This window comes from Misgurnus anguillicaudatus, chromosome 7, assembly GCF_027580225.2.
Source record: "Misgurnus anguillicaudatus chromosome 7, ASM2758022v2, whole genome shotgun sequence".
NCBI classification, from domain to species: domain Eukaryota; kingdom Metazoa; phylum Chordata; class Actinopteri; order Cypriniformes; family Cobitidae; genus Misgurnus; species Misgurnus anguillicaudatus.
The window spans coordinates 31,495,199-31,513,647 of NC_073343.2; the positions used below are offsets into that span (position 1 = coordinate 31,495,199).

At 37.0% G+C, this 18,449-nt stretch overlaps 1 protein-coding gene across 2 annotated transcripts; it reads right to left on the reverse strand.

Annotated features, from left to right (window-relative positions):
- Window positions 1-5,231: 5,231 nt before the first annotated feature.
- sparcl2 (SPARC-like 2) lies at window positions 5,232-17,529 on the reverse strand. 2 transcript variants are annotated; one of them, XM_073869733.1, is made up of 9 exons: window positions 17,092-17,529; window positions 16,842-16,987; window positions 16,457-16,550; window positions 14,662-14,734; window positions 9,930-10,048; window positions 9,666-9,820; window positions 9,255-9,367; window positions 8,773-8,867; window positions 5,232-6,501 (listed from the first exon to the last, which is right to left on the reverse strand). In XM_073869733.1, exons 2-9 carry the CDS (start codon window positions 16,935-16,937, stop codon window positions 6,449-6,451), a joined length of 798 nt encoding a protein of 265 aa, XP_073725834.1. In that variant the 5' UTR covers window positions 16,938-16,987; window positions 17,092-17,529; the 3' UTR covers window positions 5,232-6,448. The 2 variants fall into 2 exon arrangements, with proteins under 2 accessions (XP_073725834.1, XP_055027362.2); XM_055171387.2 differs by lacking the exons at window positions 16,842-16,987; window positions 17,092-17,529 and adding an exon at window positions 13,299-13,410 and having other exon boundaries at window positions 5,234-6,501; window positions 16,457-16,517.
- Window positions 17,530-18,449: the final 920 nt, after the last annotated feature.

The window sequence follows — 18,449 nt, forward strand, 5'->3', positions numbered from 1 at the left end:
TATAATAAGACAGCATAACAACCTTCAAAGGTGGTTTTTGCTATTCAGCATTTATTTTATTAACAACATTAGCTATTTTTTTTACATATAATGGATTTCTTTATGCAGTTAAGTAATAAACAATCGGTATCGGCCTTTCTCGTGCTATTGCTGATATGCCGATGGTTTCAAATTCATAAAAAATCGGCCGATAAATATCGGCGGCCGATACATTGGTGTATCACTAGTTCAAAGTGGTCTTCTTTCTAACCATTATTGGGAAAAAATTACTCTTTCTCACTGTGCATGAAAAAAGACAACCCAAAATCTAGTTTGTAATAGCCGGACTATACTGTATTTGGTCAATAGTTAAAGAGCCACAAAGATCCAAAATCGAAAATTAGCTGTATTGCAGTGTGTCATGTAACTGTCCATCAATGTAAACAATGTGCAAAGTAGATGAACCAAAAGGTGCACGATTAATAAAGTTATTGGCTTCTAAAGTAGGGAGTCGACTCTGCATCACTGAAACGAGTCATCATATGGATTGAATCTCCTTCCTGTCTGTATCTAGGTAATACTTTGCATAAAAATCTCTGCCTACAGCCTTGCCCGGGAGAAACGAAAACTATGACCTGCCCACAGACACGTCAGCTAGTTAGTGTGTAAACATCATATCATGCTGTGTTTTCAGTTTTTGTCGTTTTCACTACCAAAGGATGAAGATCAGTGGTTACAATTACTTTTTCACGGAGGGATTTACTAAACATTTGGCAATGAAAGATGGTCCAGTACCCACTTTATTTGTAACAGCATGCGTAGGGTGACCATACGTGCCATTCGTCCTGGCCAGGATTTCGGTGCGTCTGCCGGAAGTCGTATTCGTTGACCGACATACAATCGTAGTTTCATTCTTACCTTAAAATGTAACGGTTGCCCAGAGAAGTCAATGGAATTTTACAAAATGCCAAATAAAACACGACAGAAACTGTATTTCGCTACACAACTTGTTTTTAATCATCAACGAACACCATGAACCACTCGGTGAGAAGTACAGTTTTGAAAATGAACGTTAAGTGTTGTTTTAATGACATGTTTGTGCATGGCCACTGACTTCCATTCTGAAGCAGTCAAGAGACGCTTCTAAATGAGTCGAAAAGTCAAGACACGACCCATTGTCAAAATTTCTGTGTCCACACTGTAGTTCATCCAAAACAAACCAAATGAGACTCAAAGTGTTAAATACCGGAATTATCCTTTAAGATTCTTTGGGTGTTTTAAGGTGAGCTTCGCTCTTCTGTCCCCATTGGAGAGCTGGGTGAGTGCTGTGGCCCACTTCAAAATCCCTTTGAACTGCCTGAAGTCTTTCTTTCTCTCAAACTGCTCTGGTTTTGAAGTTTTTAGTTATAACTGATTAACCTTTTAGATATTGCCAGCAATAACGAAACTGACACACACATATAATACGTATATATATATATATATATATATATATATATATATATATATATATATATATATATATATATATATTCATATGGCTTTTTCATCTTCTGTGACTCTCTCCTCTCCAATTTAATCTGTCTCTCCCTCTGGTTATTTTTTTGATCATGCAGTTTTTCTGTTGTGTTCTTCTTAATAATTCATTCACCATATTTGCCGGATGTTTCCTCTTCAGTACAGCATGTAAAAAGCAGGGATGTGCACAAGAATTTCGAGGGGTAGTTGTTCTGTATTATACCAAATACACAAAATAACATAGTTTTTTTTAGCAATGAAATAGGTTGAAAAAATGTTTTTTTTATGCGTTACCAAGTGAATTCTCCAGTGTTTTTCTTCTGCGAAAAAGAGTCAGAAATCTTACAAATGCCTCAATTACACTGTAAAAAGTGAAAAGTTGAATCAACTTACTTCAATTGGTAACACCTACAAAAATAAGGTTTTCAACATTTTTAAGTAAAAAAAAACTTACCAATTGAAGCAATTTTAGGTTAATCCAAATGTAGAGTTTTATTTTTATTTCTCCTAAACAATTTTAGGTTAAACATCTGAGACTAAGTTACTAAATCTCATGAGCTATTAAAAGAGAAACCTCTGAGTAATTAAAAACATTTTTCTGCACTGTAAAGATTTTTTTTTTTTTGCTGCAATTTTTAAGTTTAATCAACTTGGATTTACAATTTACAATAAATGTAAACTTTTTTGACTAGTGAGAGGTTGCTATAAATTATAAAAATAAAGTTATAATAACTTAAGCTAATTCAATTTTATTTTTAAAATGTATAGCAACTTCTCACTAGTCCAAAAAAATTTAAATTAATTATAAATCCAAGTTGAATAAACTTAAAAATTTAAGTGCAACAAGAATTGTTTTTTACAGTGTGGAGATCTCTGGAGTTCTGCACAACCAACCTAACCCTGATCAAGTTGAAATAGAGAGGACATATAGAGTTGTGCTGAAAGTGATCTGAATTTTAACAGCCGATGACAAACAGTCGTCCATCTGCCCATGCAATACTGAAAGAAATCCCCCCTCCAGAGACAAAAAAGAGAAAGAAAGAGCAAAAGACGACAGACAAGATGAGAAGAAATGTGACATAGCATTGCAATAACTCTTCAATTATTTGACATATTCAACAAACGTTACATCACTTTTTGAGTTCAGTTTGACCTCCCGATGTGTGATGTCATGGACGCAGCAGGTCATGGAGTGATCTCTCATCCAGAGGGAGTTCAGTCAATGACACATGTGGATGATCTCATCCATACAGTCCTTCCATATGGACCTGTTATATCTGCATCTGTCCATTACTAAAGCAGGATATCTGTCTGTGTGTGGCCTCGGAGAGACACTAGATGTGACCACAAAAGAGGTTGTAAAGTTAAAATGTGTACACTTGTGTGTGTGGGCCGTTGTTAGGGGCAGAGTAATGACAATGGGTCTGGTATTGAGATGTGTGTGTGTGTCTCTGAAACAGTTGTAGCTGATTTGGGGGGAGGTTCCCTTGAGGGGCTCTGATTTGACCTTAGAGGTTGTGTCTCCACACTGGACCTCATTTCATTTAATTTTTAGTGATAAGGCTCTCCGCTTTGTATCTAGACTTTTAAATGTTATTGAGAATGGATCTATTATAGATTCCTTCCTGAATACACACATACCCAATTGAATAATCCAGATTAAGTACAAGTTAAGCCCAGTATCACGTTTTTAAATAACCACAGATGATCATATTCAGTACACTATAAATAAATGTGCTACACAAGGCAGTGATGCTTTTGAAGAACCATTTTTGGTTCCTCTAAGGTTCCTTATGTTTAAGGAACCATACAGCAAAAATGAAATCATATGGAGAAATATTTTTTTATGCATTTGCCAGATGCTTTCTCTTTACCAGTATGTGTTTGTTCCTCGGGGGGTCGAACCCATGACCTTTGCATTCCTAATATAATGCTCTGCCAATTAAGATACACATGTAGGAACAATCATATGTTTGTGAACTAATCGTACAGCTTGACATATGCCTTAAACGTCTGAATGAATTGCAGGTAAAAAAGCCCAATAAACCCAGAATCCAGATCTGCGCCAAAGTTGGCAGCTTTGGTGCAGATCCGACCCAGAGTCGTCTGCTTTATGGGAACGTTAGTTCGCTTATAATGTGCTATTTTTATGCACTAATTTTGTACTTAAAGGTGCAGTGTGTAATTTTTTGAAAGATCTCTTGACAGAAATGCTAAATAATATTCAATACTATATTATCAGTGGCGTATAAAGACCTTCCATAATGAACCGTTATGTGTTTATTACCTTAGAATGAGATGTTTTTATCTACATACACAGAGGGTCCCCTTACATGGAAGTCGCCATTTTGTGCCGCCAGAAGGTTTTAACGGACAAACTTTTTTTACTAAGTTGTCTCCGACGATGACATGTTTGTCCGGTTGTAGCTACCATAGCTTCTTTATGTGTTTCAAAAGCGAGGTATGAGCAGTGGACTGAGCCATTGGTTGCAGTTCGCAACCTCACCACTAGATGCCGCTAAAATTTACACACTGCACCTTTAAAGGTGCATTGTGTAACTTTTAGAAGGAGTAATGCAATTTAATATATATAACTATATTATCAGTGGTGTATAAAGTTCTTACATGCCAAACTCTGTTGTTTTTATTACCATACAATGAGCCATTTTACCGAATGAGCCGTTTTCGTCCCTACGTTGTCTCAGATGCATATATGTTTGTCCTTTGGTGGCTACCATACTGTATGCATTTTGAAATTGAGGGGTGAGCTGTTGGTTGCAATTCACAATCTCACTACTAGATGCTGCTAAATGTTACCTTGGGTTCACACCAGCCGCATTTGAGGCGTCAAATTCGCGTCTAGTTTGCCATTTGAAAATTTTGAGTTTACTCGCTTCATTTACGCAGAAGCCCCTCCCATGACACAAATTTCCGCGTGAATGTCTCGATGACTAGAATTTCACACGGAAATTTGCGTCATGGGAGGGGCTTCTGCGACTCCGCTCGCTTCCTGTAATCAGGCGGAATCGCGTCTACCACGCCGTGCTAAACATCTCATTCGCGCCGCGAGACCTCCAGACGCGCGTCAACGTCTCTTCACCTTGGTTTAACATTGAAATCACTCGCGCTTGACGTCTCTACCGCGGCTGGTCTGAACGCAGCATCACACACACCACCTTTATAGGCACAATATGTGACCAGGGTTGCATTTTCAAAAGGATAACTATGGAGAGAGGACCGATCAGAGACTTAACCAGCATGAATTTAACCAGCATAATAGATCCATTCTTAATACCATATTTCATGCATATTACGGCGCAACCTATTCTTCAACCCATACGATTGCTTCGGTCGTTTCTCCATTTCACCAAATACGACCAATAGATGCATTTACTAAATTAGCGCCTCTACCGGCAGCAGGTGAAACTTAATATATTAGGGTATAAAATGATATTTTGAAGGTATAATTTTACTATGATGGCACATTAGTAATACGCTCGCTCATAATGTTGCGTCATAGCCGCAGCAAATTTGACTGCTTATGCTATTGTGTATTATGTTGTGCTATCTGTCGTTTTTCTGTGCTTTTACTGCTTCTATTAATGTAAAGCTGCTTTTAAACAATTAACTATTGTGAAAAGCGCTATATAAATAAAATTGAATTGAATTGTTCAGCAGAACAAAGAAATGAATACAGGAACAACATGAGGGTGAGTCAAATTTTATTTTATTTTATTTAACAGAATTTTTATTTTTGGGTGAACTGTCCCTTTAAGAACTTCTATGTGAACTCAATGGTGCTATTCTGAGACACAATTTATTTCAATATACTAAAAATGTATTTGAATATTATACTTACTTATTGTACTAAAGTAGAACTATACTTTTAATTAGTATATTTGTAGGGTACGTTCACACTTTTATTTAGCACAAAATAACAATGTACTGTACTACAAATGGTGGTATTGAAGTATATTTTTAGTACATTTAAGTATACTTTTTTTCAAATCAACAACTCGTGCAACACGTAACCCCAAAATGTCACATCATCACGACTACAAAGCATAACAATGTCTACAAAGACATCCGGTTGAGATCTGATTCTGTCTGCGGTAAAAGACGATCCTGCTTTAAAAGCTACAAATGTAGTGGGATCTGATTACTAGACATCATTTCCTGGGGTCATATATACGAATCAAACTCAATCTACTTGTTTTCAGATGTTGAGAATCAGTTTTGGCAGAAAGCGTGAGACCCATCAATGATGGAAGTTACTTTGCGATAAGATACCTTTTAGTTAAACTCTCCACCAACAATCTCGGTCTATCTAACACCCTTCTTCAACTCTTTCTTTCTGTCTCACACCCCTCCCCCTGTCTTCTTCTCTCCATCTCTTTTTCTCATCCATTTTCATGCTTCAATCTATTTTCTCTCCTCCATTTGCGATGGTTTACTGTAACTCGCCCGTCCCCACCCGTTCTCTGAGTGCATTACGATATTCTCTCGCTCTTTTTCCGTGTCCTTCTCCCTCGCTGCCATATTATCTATTCCTCTCATCCCTCCTCACGTAGTCTTTTATCTCTCTCATGGGTCGTCCGTCTCTCTCCATCTCTCTCCTATTAAACACCACCCCTCAATTAATCTGCTCTCCATTCCTCTGTTTAAGGTTATAGCCCAATCGCTCTCTCTCACTGTCCCTCTCTGCAGTAATTGCTTGTGTGATCCATGATACATGACCGCTGTCCCTCAAAAAGCAGTTTTTGTTGACTAAAAGGCAAAAAACATGCAGAAAGGACGTTTAGACATAATGTTAATGTTTCAGTTGCATATAGATTTGAAAAATTAACTATATGAAAAATAAATGAAGCTTTAGAAGAATCGTTTATTTGGACGAAAGATTCAGCAGTGGTCCGGATCAGGAATACATGAAGTCACCCAAAAACATCTGAAATCAAAGGTTATTGTCTTGGACAGGACACAGCTTTGGTGAGCCCATCTTCATAGCTAAGATAGAGAGAAAAAGAAAGGAAAAAATGCAATTATATCCAGCATAAACTGATAAGCTGGGTTTAGCTCGTGTCCCAGCTTGGTTTTGTTGGTGTAGCAAGCTGTGTTTTGGTCACTTTTTAAGCTGGACTTAGCTGGTCAGGCTGGAAGACCAGCTGACCCACCAGTTTTGCCAGACTAGGAAGACCAACTTAAACCAGCTAAAACCAGCTACCACCCCTTGTGATGTCAGAAGGGGATATGCCACCCCTTAATCTGCACTATCCAACCACGGCACTGTCATTTAGAGCTCATTTGCATTTTAAAAGACACACCCGGCACATTTTTGCTCACACCTACAAAGTGGCAATTTTAACATGCTATAATAAATTATCTACACTCATCTAAAGGATTATTAGGAACACCTGTTCATTTTCTCATTAATGCAATTATCTAATCAACCAATCACATGGTTGCTTTAATGTATTTAGGAGTGTGGTCCTGGTCAAGACAATCTCCTGAACTCCAAACTGAATGTCAGAATGGGAAAGAAAGGTGATTTAAGCAATTTTGAGCGTGGCATGGTTGTTGGTGCCAGACGGGCCGATCTGAGTATTTCACAATCTGCTCAGTTACTGGGATTTTCAGCCATTTCTAGGGTTTACAAAAATGGTGTGAAAAGGGAAAACATCCAGTATGTGGCAGTCCTGTGGGTGAAAATGCCTTGTTGATGCTAGAGGTCAGAGGAGAATGGGCCGACTGATTCAAGCTGATAGAAGAGCAACTTTGACTGAAATAACCACTCGTTACAACCAAAGTATGCAGCAAAGCATTTGTGAAGCCACAACACGCACAACCTTGAGGCAGATGGGCTACAACAGCAGAAGACCCCACCGGGTACCACTCATCTACACTACAAATAGGAAAAAGAGGCTACAATTTGCACAAGCTCACCAAAATTGGACAGTTGAAGGTTGGAATAATGTTGACTGGTCTGATGAGAACATGGATCTATCATGCCTTGATACCACTGTGCAGGCTGCTGGTGGTGATGTAATGGTGTGGGGGATGTTTTCTTGGCACACTTTATGCCCCTTAGTGGCCATTGGGCATCGTTTAAATGACCATGTCCATCCCTTTATGACCACCATGTACACATCCTCTGATGGCTACTTCCAGCAGGATAATGCACCATGTCACAAAGCGAGAATCATTTCTAATTGATTTCTTGAACATGACAATGAGTTCACTGTACTAAAATGGTCCCCAGAGTCACCAAATCTCAACCCAATAGAGCATCTTTGGGATGTGATGGAACGAGAGCTTCGTGCCCTGGATGTGCATCCCACAAATCTCCATCAACTGCAAGATGCTATCCTATCAATAGTAAGGGTGTCAAGATTCTCCAAATCCTCGGTTCGATTACATTTTCGATTCTGATGTCACGATTCAATTCGATTGCATTTCAAGGAGCAATACATCCCTCGTGTTTAAAATATAAATCGCGTTCCGCTGGATGGATGTTTTTAAAGGCACTTCTGAGAGTTTATTTTCCCCCGCTTGGCAAGCCGACCGGACGTGACATGGGGGCGTGGCAGCATCGACGATTCAATTTTTTAATTCGAAGTTCGAGGTTGTGACCTAATTTCGATCGATTTCGATTTAAAATTGAAATCGTGACACCCTTAATCAATAGGGGCCAAAATTTCTAAAGAATGCTTTCAGCACCTTGTTGAATCAATGCCACATAGAATTAAGGCAGTTCTGAATGTGAAAGGGGGTCAAACACAGTATTAGTATGGTGTTCCTAATAATCCTTTAGGTGAGTGTATATTGTACTTTGAGCTAAAACTTTACATATATACTCTTCGGACACCAAAGATTTATTTGACAAGTATTGTAAAATGTCCCCTGTAATATGAATTACTATTACAACAAAATACAAGCAACAGAAAATTTTGAACTGAATCAAAATGTAAAATAAATGTGAACTAAAAAAACTTAAAAACAACTGGAAGTGCTTCAGGACCAGTTTTTTTACATATTGCAAAATGGTATATATTTATTAGGGTTGTCAAAAGATTAATTGCACACACATACATATAAAAAATAAAATAAAATGTTATTTATGTATATTTTTGGCGGGACAAAATGCGTTGTCCCAGAATCCATCCATCTCTGTGTTATTATTGAAACAACACATTGTGTGTTACTTTTAACACAACTTGTGTTTTATTTTAACAAAATCAATTTATATCAATATTTAATGTGTATATATAGCCTACTTACACATGAAATCCTGAAACCAGCGCTCCGACCGGTTAACCAGACATGAAGTCCATTCTGTCAGGGTCACCTTCTTATTCTTGTTTTTGTCACATGACCTGTGCACACATACATTGTCTTGTTAAAATCTACAAGTGCCCCTCTCTCTCTCTCTCTCTCTCTCTCTCTCGCTCTCTCTCTCTCACACATCTCTCTCTTCAGCTATCATCCGTAGAGGACACCACTCACATTAAAACAGTACGAAGGCAATAAGCATTCACAGCTCTGAATGAGAGAGAGACAGATTGAGAGGATGAACAAGATAACGGGATAAAGAGAAATGGTTGGATGACATCCAGCAGGCATGTGTACTATAATCAAAATGATGCTGGGGGAGTCGCTGTAATATTATGCAAATCCAAAGAAGGTCAAACAGGAGAAAACATCATAAAGTAAGATGATTCGGCGTGTGTCATTGACTTTATACAATATGTGCGTGTTTTTACTGAAAGAATCGTTGTGCGCAGTGCTCCAGTGGCATCCGCTTATAGCGAAGCTTCCTCAGATCTCTCCTGCTTAACTTGCCATCCCTGTTACGATCCAGCAGATTAAACCTCGTCTGAAAGCGAGAGCAAAAGATCTCATCAGGTCTTTGAGTAGAGATCATTTTTGTGGTTCGCATTGAATAATTTAAAGGAAATCAATCAACAGATGATCAATAATGTCTACTTTTAGGTTCTTCAATCATAAGGTATCAATTTCTCTGCCTAAATGTCCCTCAGGAGACAAAACAGGCCTAGATCTGGATGAAACTCTTTTCTAAATTTCTAAACATTTCTAAAACAAGACAAAAATATACCATTTATCTTCCTCTTAAGTCTTCTTGTGCTTAAGCTTGCCAACCCTTGATGTGATACCTGTGCGAGCTGGGTTCGTTGTGTATGTGTCAGGCAGCTTTGTGATGGAGCAGCTGGTGTGTATCTCTCTCCCATTCTGCTGAGAAGTAAGAACCAGTCGAGGAGACGATAAGGAAACTGCCCCAACTCGTCCTCAGTGCACTGTGAATTGCTCACTGAAATAAGTGAATGATTTAGACAACTGTACGCATATGTGCGTTTTTTTTAGGAGTCTTTAGAGGAGGTGGTCATGCATATATATGGTTCAATTTGTGTGCTTTTTACCCAGACAAGCTCCGGTGTGTGCTTTGCCAATGCGTCGTTTTTTACGGCAGGCCTCCTTGTGAAGCAGACACTCATTGCTGTACATCTTGCCCAAAACACTGCACACTGGTGCCCCCTGCCTATAAAAAAACAACACACAAATTGGTTGGAAATCCAAAAATGGTTGCAAAAATGGACTGACCACTGTAAAAAATGATGTCAAATCAACATATATTTTTATGTTACTTTAATTTAACAATTTAAGTTAAACAATTTCAACTTATTTTTATAGGTTATTTCAACTTATCACAAGTAGGGCTGTTAAAAGATTAATCGCGATAATTTTTTTTGTGCACTGTGTGTACTTATTTTGTATATGTAAATACACACACATGCATGTATGAATTTAAGAAACAATTACATGTGTGTGTGTGTGTGTGTGTGTGTGTGTGTGTGTGTGTGTGTGTACCTGGTAATTATCACGTTGTGGGGACCAATTGTCCCCCTAAAGATAGGAATACCAGTGTTTTTGTGACCTTGTGGGGACATTTTGATGTCCCCATGAGGAAACATGCTTATAAATCAAACAGATTGATGTTTATTGAAAATGTGAAGTAGCAGAAAGTTTTCTGTGATGGTTGGGGTTAGGGAATGGGGTAGGTAAGGGAATGTCCCCACAAAACATGGAAACCAGAATGTGTGTGTGTGTGTGTGTGTGTGTGTGTGTGTGTGTGTGTGTGTGTGTGTGTGTGTGTGTGTATGTATGTATGTATATATATATATATATATATATATATATATATATATATATATATATATATATATAGTGAGGAAAAAAAGTATTTGAACACCCTGCTATTTTGCAAGTTCTCCCACTAAGAAATCATGGAGGAGTCTGAAATTGTCATCGTAGGTGCATGTCCACTGTGAGAGACATAATCAAAAAAAAAAAAAAAACATAAATGACAATGTATGATTTTTTTTAAAAGTATTTATTTGTATGATACAGCTGCAAATAAGTATTTGAACACCTCAAACGTCAAACATTTCCTGTAGTTTTTCACCAGGTTTGCACACACTGCAGGAGGGATTTTAGCTCCCTCCAAAGATTCTCTATTGGGTTTAGGTCTGGAGACTGGCTAGGCTACGCCAGAACCTTGATATGCGGTGTGCTTTGGGTCATTGTCATGTTGGAAGACCCAGCCTCAACCCATCTTCAATGCTCTAACTGAGGAAAGAAGGTTGTTCCTCAAAATCTCGCAATACATGGCCCCGGTCATCCTCTCCTTAATACAGTGCAGTCTCGCTGTCACATGTGCAGAAAAACACCCTTAAAGCATGATGCTACCACCCCCATGCTTCACAGTAGAGATGGTGTTCTTGGGATGGTACTCATCATTCTTCTTTCTCCAAACACGTTTAGTGGAATTATGACCAAAAGTTTTTATTTTGGTCTCATCTGACCACATGACTTTCTCACATGACTCCTCCGGATCATCCAAATGGTCATTGGCAAACTTAAGACGGGCCTGGACATGTGCTGGTTTAAGCAGGGGAACCTTCCGTGCCATGCATGATTTCAAACCATGACGTCTTAGTGTATTACCAATAGTAACCTTGGAAACAGTGGTCCAGGCTCTTTTCAGGTCATTGACCAGCTCCTGTGTAGTTCTGGGCTGATTTCTCACCTTTCTTAGGATCATTGAGACCCCACGAGGTGAGATCTTGCATGGAGCCCCAGTCCAAGGGAGATTGACAGTCATGTTTGGCTTCTTTCATTTTCTAATGATTGCTCCAACAGTAGACCTTTTTTTCACCAAGCTGCTTGTCAATTTCCCCGTAGGCCTTTCCAGCCTTGTGGAGGTGTACCTTTTGTCTCTAGTGTCTTTGACCAGCTCTTTGGTCTTGGCCATGTTAGTAGTTGGATTCTTACTGATTGTATGGGGTGGACAGGTGTCTTTATGCAGCTAACGACCTCAAACAGATGCATCTAATTTAGGATAATAAATGGAGTGGAGGTGGACATTTTAAAGGCAGACAAAGGCCTAGTCCACACGGACAAGGGTATTTTTATAACCATGAGTTTTTTCACGCGGTTCGGCTGTTCGTCCACACAAAACCGCAGTATCAGGGCACTGAAACCGAGCATATTTGAAAACCCCCGCCAGGGTGAGCTTTTTAAGAAACCCCGGTTACAGTGGTGTCGTGTAGAGAGTAAAACCGGGGGTTTTGCCTTGCGACGTCAGAGTGTGTGCCATTATCCACTGTGTTTGACGTCAAGATTGTGCGCCGCTGACTGCTTTGTTGATGATTCTGTGCAATGGCGGACGTATCTTGCTAATAATAACTGTGCTAACAAGGCTTCTAACATGTATACAGATAGATGCTCAGTTATCTCACTATATTGCGGAACACGATTTGGGTTATATCCCCGCCTGCTGGTGTGGCATGCTCTTGACAGCGCTTGATAGCATGCTTTTGCTTTATCGTGTGGATGGATATTTAATTTAAACCGAGCATGTGTGGACGGGATTTTTTTTAGGGAAAACTCCGGTTATAAATATACCCGTGTCCGTGTGGACTAGGCCTAACAGGTCTTTGAGGGTCAGAATTCTAGCTGAAAGACAGGTGTTTAAATACTTGTTTGCAGTTGTATCATAAAAATAAATTGTTAAAAAAATCATATATTGTTTTTTCTTAATATACATAAATATACATAAATACACATTTTCTTAAATGTTTACATGTATGTGTGTATTTATATATACATAATAATTATAAACAATCCACACACAAATATATCATGCAAACACAAACTTTTATTTTGTATCCGATTAATCGCGATTAATCTTTTGACAGCCCTAATCACAAGTCAAAACTTAAAGTAGTATGTTGAATTGACTTGCAAAACCAAGCTGTGCATGCTGCATTTTCTTTACAGTGTAGCAGAGTTTTGCTACTGTACTATTTCAGAGTATTTCTGTTTTTTTTTTCCATTATTTTTCCTATCCTTTAATTAGCTGTATACAAGCTCGTGTGGTGTAATATGTACATGTGTAAGAACTAAAATCATTGCATCAGCATCTTTTTCTACATTTAACAAATATTTTTGCTGTTTAACCGATCTTTTCATTTCCCGTGGGCCGTTATCTGCATCAAAGACTAAGTACACTGTGACAGAGGTAATACTTCAGCGGTTAAACGTCTTGGCTGCTGGCCATAAGGTTGTTGTGGGTTTGACTTCAAGGTAAGCCACAAGGAGCAAATGACATCATTATTCTGTTCTTAATCGTGACTCTGAACACTAAAAACTACACTGTTCATGTCTCTGCTTCACTGTAAGCAACTTGGCTTTAAAAATCAGCTGTATTGGGAAATTGTGAGGCTTACCGAGGACAAGTCTTTGGACACACACACTTCGGAACAAGAACGCCTCTGTCCTCCACTACCTGGCACCAGGAACCAATAGGACTGTGACATTTTAACAACTGACACAGTGATTCTGATAAGACAAAGTTAACAGTAAGGGAGAGAGACAGCACTGCTCGTAGAAAACAGGTCAATCGCAACATAAAACCGACTGTGACGTCACAGTCGAGATGTATGCCTCCAACATTAAATTATACATTAAATAATTAAAAAGTTGTTAAAATGCTAAAAACAAAGTTGTGACTGCTGAGTTAGCGCTGCATGCTAGTTAATGCTATATGCTAGCATTTAGGCTGAAGTTCTACTATTGACGTTACGTTTTGCAGGTCTTTACTGAACAAAACACAAATTTATCACTCAGAAATGTCCATTATCAATCTCCAAACAATTAGTTATTCCTCAAAATCAGTATTTTTTATCTGATACAGGCTCAAACATATAAGGTCGGTTTACTAATGTGAGCTACTGGCATGAGCCTCAGAGCAGAGCAATCAGAGCACAGCTCAACATTATTATTCACGACCCTCCCAAACGGGCAAAAATAGACAATTTCATTCAAAGGACAAATTGTAAATGGACATGTAAAAACGTTTGTGGATCATTTTTGCACTTAATAAAGTTACACCTTCTATGTAAAATCAAAGAACAATTGAAAATATTATTTCAATGCATTCTTTGGCACCTTTAAAGTCTGATATTAAATGTGTTCTCAGTTTGTCACACCACAGAAAAATGTGATATTAACCACCCAGTCAAATCTAAATGATTATAAAAACGATCAATTGTGTTAGGGGCGGGGCCATGCTCTGTGACTCCAGTGCATCATCGAGCCACTGTATTATCCTGAACACAGAAATGTGGATAAACGGTTTAGTGTAACTCCACAATTCACTACTACATAGTTCACAATCTTTGTAACATGTTTAAGCAATACATTTCTAACATTTATAATGTGTTTAAAAACAATTCTCTGAGATGTCTTTAAGGATTCCATAAGAAAATGTGTAATAAATTGTAGTTATGAAATACATGTGCTAGGAATTTCATACCGCAAGGGATGTTATAGCAGATAACTGTTTACAGGTTGTGAATCCATTTGGTCTTAAAGGCAAAGGGTCACTGGCTGCTCTTATATAATAAACTATTTGTAATCCTGTCTGTGAAATCCAGACTAAAGTCTTATAATCTAAACACTAAATATATATCAAGGTTATATTCTCACAGAACGTTCAGGATGATTTTATCTAAAAAAAATAGCTGGGTTTGCACATTCAATTGTCAAAAGTAGGTAGACACGTCAATATATCTTAGTAAGCCGGCTCACCTGGATCCACTCTGCCCAGGTATGGCCTCAACTTCTCTTCTGCCTGCCTCTGTTTGCGTTGAGCTCTTCCACCCTAACACACACACACACACACACACACACACACACACATACACAAATATATTTTTTGCCATTTTTAAAAAAATGTTTCTTGAATGTTGATCTTAATGTGCTGCAGAGAACTTACTGTTTTCAAGCAATCTGTTAGTGATTAAAGGGACACTTCACCCATTTGCATTAAGCTTTGTATAGTTAGAACCCCATTCATGTTTTTGAATGGTCATGCATAATTTTCTCAGTTGCCGCTGAGACAGGAGAAATACAGATTTCAGTGTCCAGTGCACTTCTTTCTATCTTTCAATGATGTAAAAATCATCATTTTGCATCATTGAAAGCAGGAAGTTCAATATCTTTGTTTAGGGGGTGAGACTACAAACACCCCTTTTCTCTGTCAAATAGGAACCAAATTCGAAATATATGTTACATTTCGACTACAAATATGACGCACTCAATAAAGATGAATGTTTCTATGGGTGAAATGCTCCTTTAACTTATAGCACAGTAAGTGTGAAAACTTTCAGAATTTCTTTTTTAGATTTTTTAAACTCTGATTCATCTTAGTACCCCATAAACTCTTTTACATTTAATCATGATAAATTTGTTATTTCTAAGAAAACTAGTTATATCCCCATCATAATATGTTCTAAAATGTGGTAAATACATCCGGTACAAAGTAAAGCTTAATTAAATATACTTTTGAATTTTAAAATATATTTAGTTTTTTACCTTCATATACAGTATAAACATATATTTCAAAATGTTTTTTAAAGGCAACAAATACATTTCTAATTTTACAAAAATTATGCATAAAGTTTACGTATAAAATGTGTAAGTATGTAAAATATAAAAATATAAGTGTATATTTTGAAGTTGAAAATATATTTAATTTTAACCTTTTTAAATCTGTTATGTTTACAGGTTTGTAACATACACATTTTTTCTTTCAATATTATGAATATTGATGCTTTATATATGTGTGTATATATATATATATATATATATATATTAATATATTTCAAAATATTAGGGCTGGGCATAGATTAATTTTGATTAATCTCATACAAAATAAAAGTAATTTTTTGCATAATATATGAGTTTGTGCTGTGTGTAAATTTTATGTATATTAAAACACACACACACACACACACACACACACACACATACATATATATACATTTAAGAAATGTTTTATTTATATATTGTTTTTTATTTATAAAAAATATAGAATATATAAAATATATAAATAAATATATATACATATATACATTTTTCTTAAATACATATATGAATGTGTGTGCATTTATATATACATAATAATTATACACAGCACAAACTCATATGTTATGCAAAAAATACTTTTATTTGTATGAGATTAATCTAGATTAATCTTTGCCCAGCACTACAAAATATATAAAGAAAAATTGGCCAAAAATATATTGCTTAAAAATACATTTTTGTAAACATGTTTCAAAATATAAATTTTTTAAACATTTTTAAAAATTATATTCCAAAAAATATTTTTTGGCCGTATGGGGAATCAGTTGCAGCTGGTGTTTAAAAAAGTGCTAAAAAAGTGGTCAATTTAGTCAATGTTTTGGGGTAAATTATAGCATAAAGTTTTGCAGCACACTTTATGCTAATATACTCCAAATACACATGGAGTAAAAACCACAAAACTCTGATTTGAATTCCACTGGCTATTTGATAATACGACAAAATATAAAAATATACTCACCATAATGAAACCAAACTGAAGGGTCATAGTCAAGAAGAGCAGATGAGGTAACAGGTGCATAGCTGCTGTGGATGTCGTGCAAGGGTTCACAGATCTGAAAATGTTCAACAGGTGTTTTTAACATAGCTCTGACTTTATTAAAACCCGAATCCAAATAACTTTTTTCAAAAAGCTCTCAAAAAAGGGTGTGAGTGTGCTTAACAATTAATCATTTCACTCTGAGAAAATCTTCCTAAAGAACATCCTGCGACTGCTTTCATTTGATCAAGAAAACACAGAGCTAATAAAAAACACAGATTATTTATATATAGTAAAGAAAAAAAAATGTCAATCTAAAAGTCGATGTTTTAGAGATCATACTTATAAATGTCCTCAAAGCACAAACCTTGATCAAAGCAGATTCTTCAAACTGATCTCTTCTGCGCTTCTTCAAACAACTCCGAGTAGATCCAGTATTGTATAAAAGCCCACGAGTGCTCATTAGATGTGTGTGTGTCGTATCACTAGGAAGTCATTACGGTATATAACAGCCTTGAGCAGATAGAGTTACTGTATGTTAACAGAAGAGTAGCACACCGACTGAATCCCTCTTTCATTCCTTTGCTATTTTCTTTAATTGGTGCTGAAATTCTTACCAGAGCTTCTCTTCTCCTATGATCTTTTTTCTCGTTGCCTCCTTCTCTCACATACCTTTCCTTCTCCCATCCATCTCTGCCCCTCCTTCAGGTCTGTATTTTTTCACCATCTATTTTTACCTTCTCCTTTTACCTGGCTTTCACTCCTTTATTTCCTCTCCTACCTTTTTGGGGCTTCACCTGAGACGTTCTTCATTAGCAATCCATTTACAGCATGGATGAGCGTGCACACACACACACATGCACGCGCACACACACACACACACAAACTCACCTCAACTTACACATGGACTGTGAAAAACATCTAAAGGCACCCGATCGCTCTCTTTCTTTCTCTCCTCCTACTCTGTGCTGCTTTCTTTCATCTGCTTTTTTTTTGGCCTGTAAATCTTTTTGTCTATGGAGAAATGCCAACTTCAATGAGAACCAGAACTCACTCTATCTCTTTCTCTCTCTCTCACCCACACGCAAACTCACTGGACACTGATGAAATCGAGGGCACCGGGCCAAATGATTTTCCAAAACAAAAATCTTGTCTAAACTGTTGTTTTAATCACGTCATATTTATCCACAAATATTCGTGCCAAAATGTCATGGTTTGCATGCTTATGTCTTTTTGATGTGTTTGTGTCTGTGAGTTAAGCTTTTACAGGTGCTGATGTGTTTATTTTAAAGATCTTTGATTATAGTTCTAATAAATACATAAATAAAGTCCTTTTTCGTGTCTCGCAAATTAAGAATCTGACCTCTGTGCCCTTTGACAGAAAAGTTTGTTTGCAATCCATCACATTTGCTTTTGTTTTTGTCAAGCCCACCCGGTATGTACAACCAGTTTGTTTTACTATAATGTGGAGACAGCTATCCTATTTCTACATATAACACACTTTTCAAAATTAAGATTCCTAAAATGTTTTTTGTTTTTTGCTTTATGGTTCCATATAAGACATTTGACATTCACAGAAACTTTCTGAACCAAAAATGGTTGCAAAGATCCTTTAAGCACAATTTTCTTTAAAAGTGCACATGATTGCACTTTTTATTTTTAAAGGAATAGTTCCCCCAAAATGAAAATTCTGTCACGATTTACTCACTTTTACCTGATTAACATGAAGGAAGACATTTTTGGAATATTTGTAACCAACCCAATCAGAGGCCCTATTGACTTCCAAAGTATTCTTTTTTCCTACTGTGGAAGTCAATGGGGCCTCTGATCAGTTTGGTAACAAACATTCTTCAAAATATCTTACTTGGTTTGGTTTTATGGTTTCATATAAAACATTTAACATCCACAGAAACTTTCTGAACCAAAAATGGTTGCAAAGATCCTTTAAGCACAATTTTTTTAAAAAGTGCACGAC

What these genes read in the sequence shown, in the direction of transcription:
- sparcl2 (XM_073869733.1), bottom strand. Translation starts at nt 16,937, where the DNA reads ATGAGCACTCGTGGGCTTTTATACAATACTGGATCTACTCGGAGTTGT. An exon ending in CCTGGGCAGAGTGGATCCAG is followed by an intron (nt 10,049 to 14,661) that starts GTGAGCCGGCTT and finishes GTTTTTTTATAG; the next exon opens with GCAGGGGGCACCAGTGTGCA. An exon ending in CTGGTTTCAGGATTTCATGT is followed by an intron (nt 6,502 to 8,772) that starts GTAAGTAGGCTA and finishes TCTCTATCTTAG; the next exon opens with CTATGAAGATGGGCTCACCA.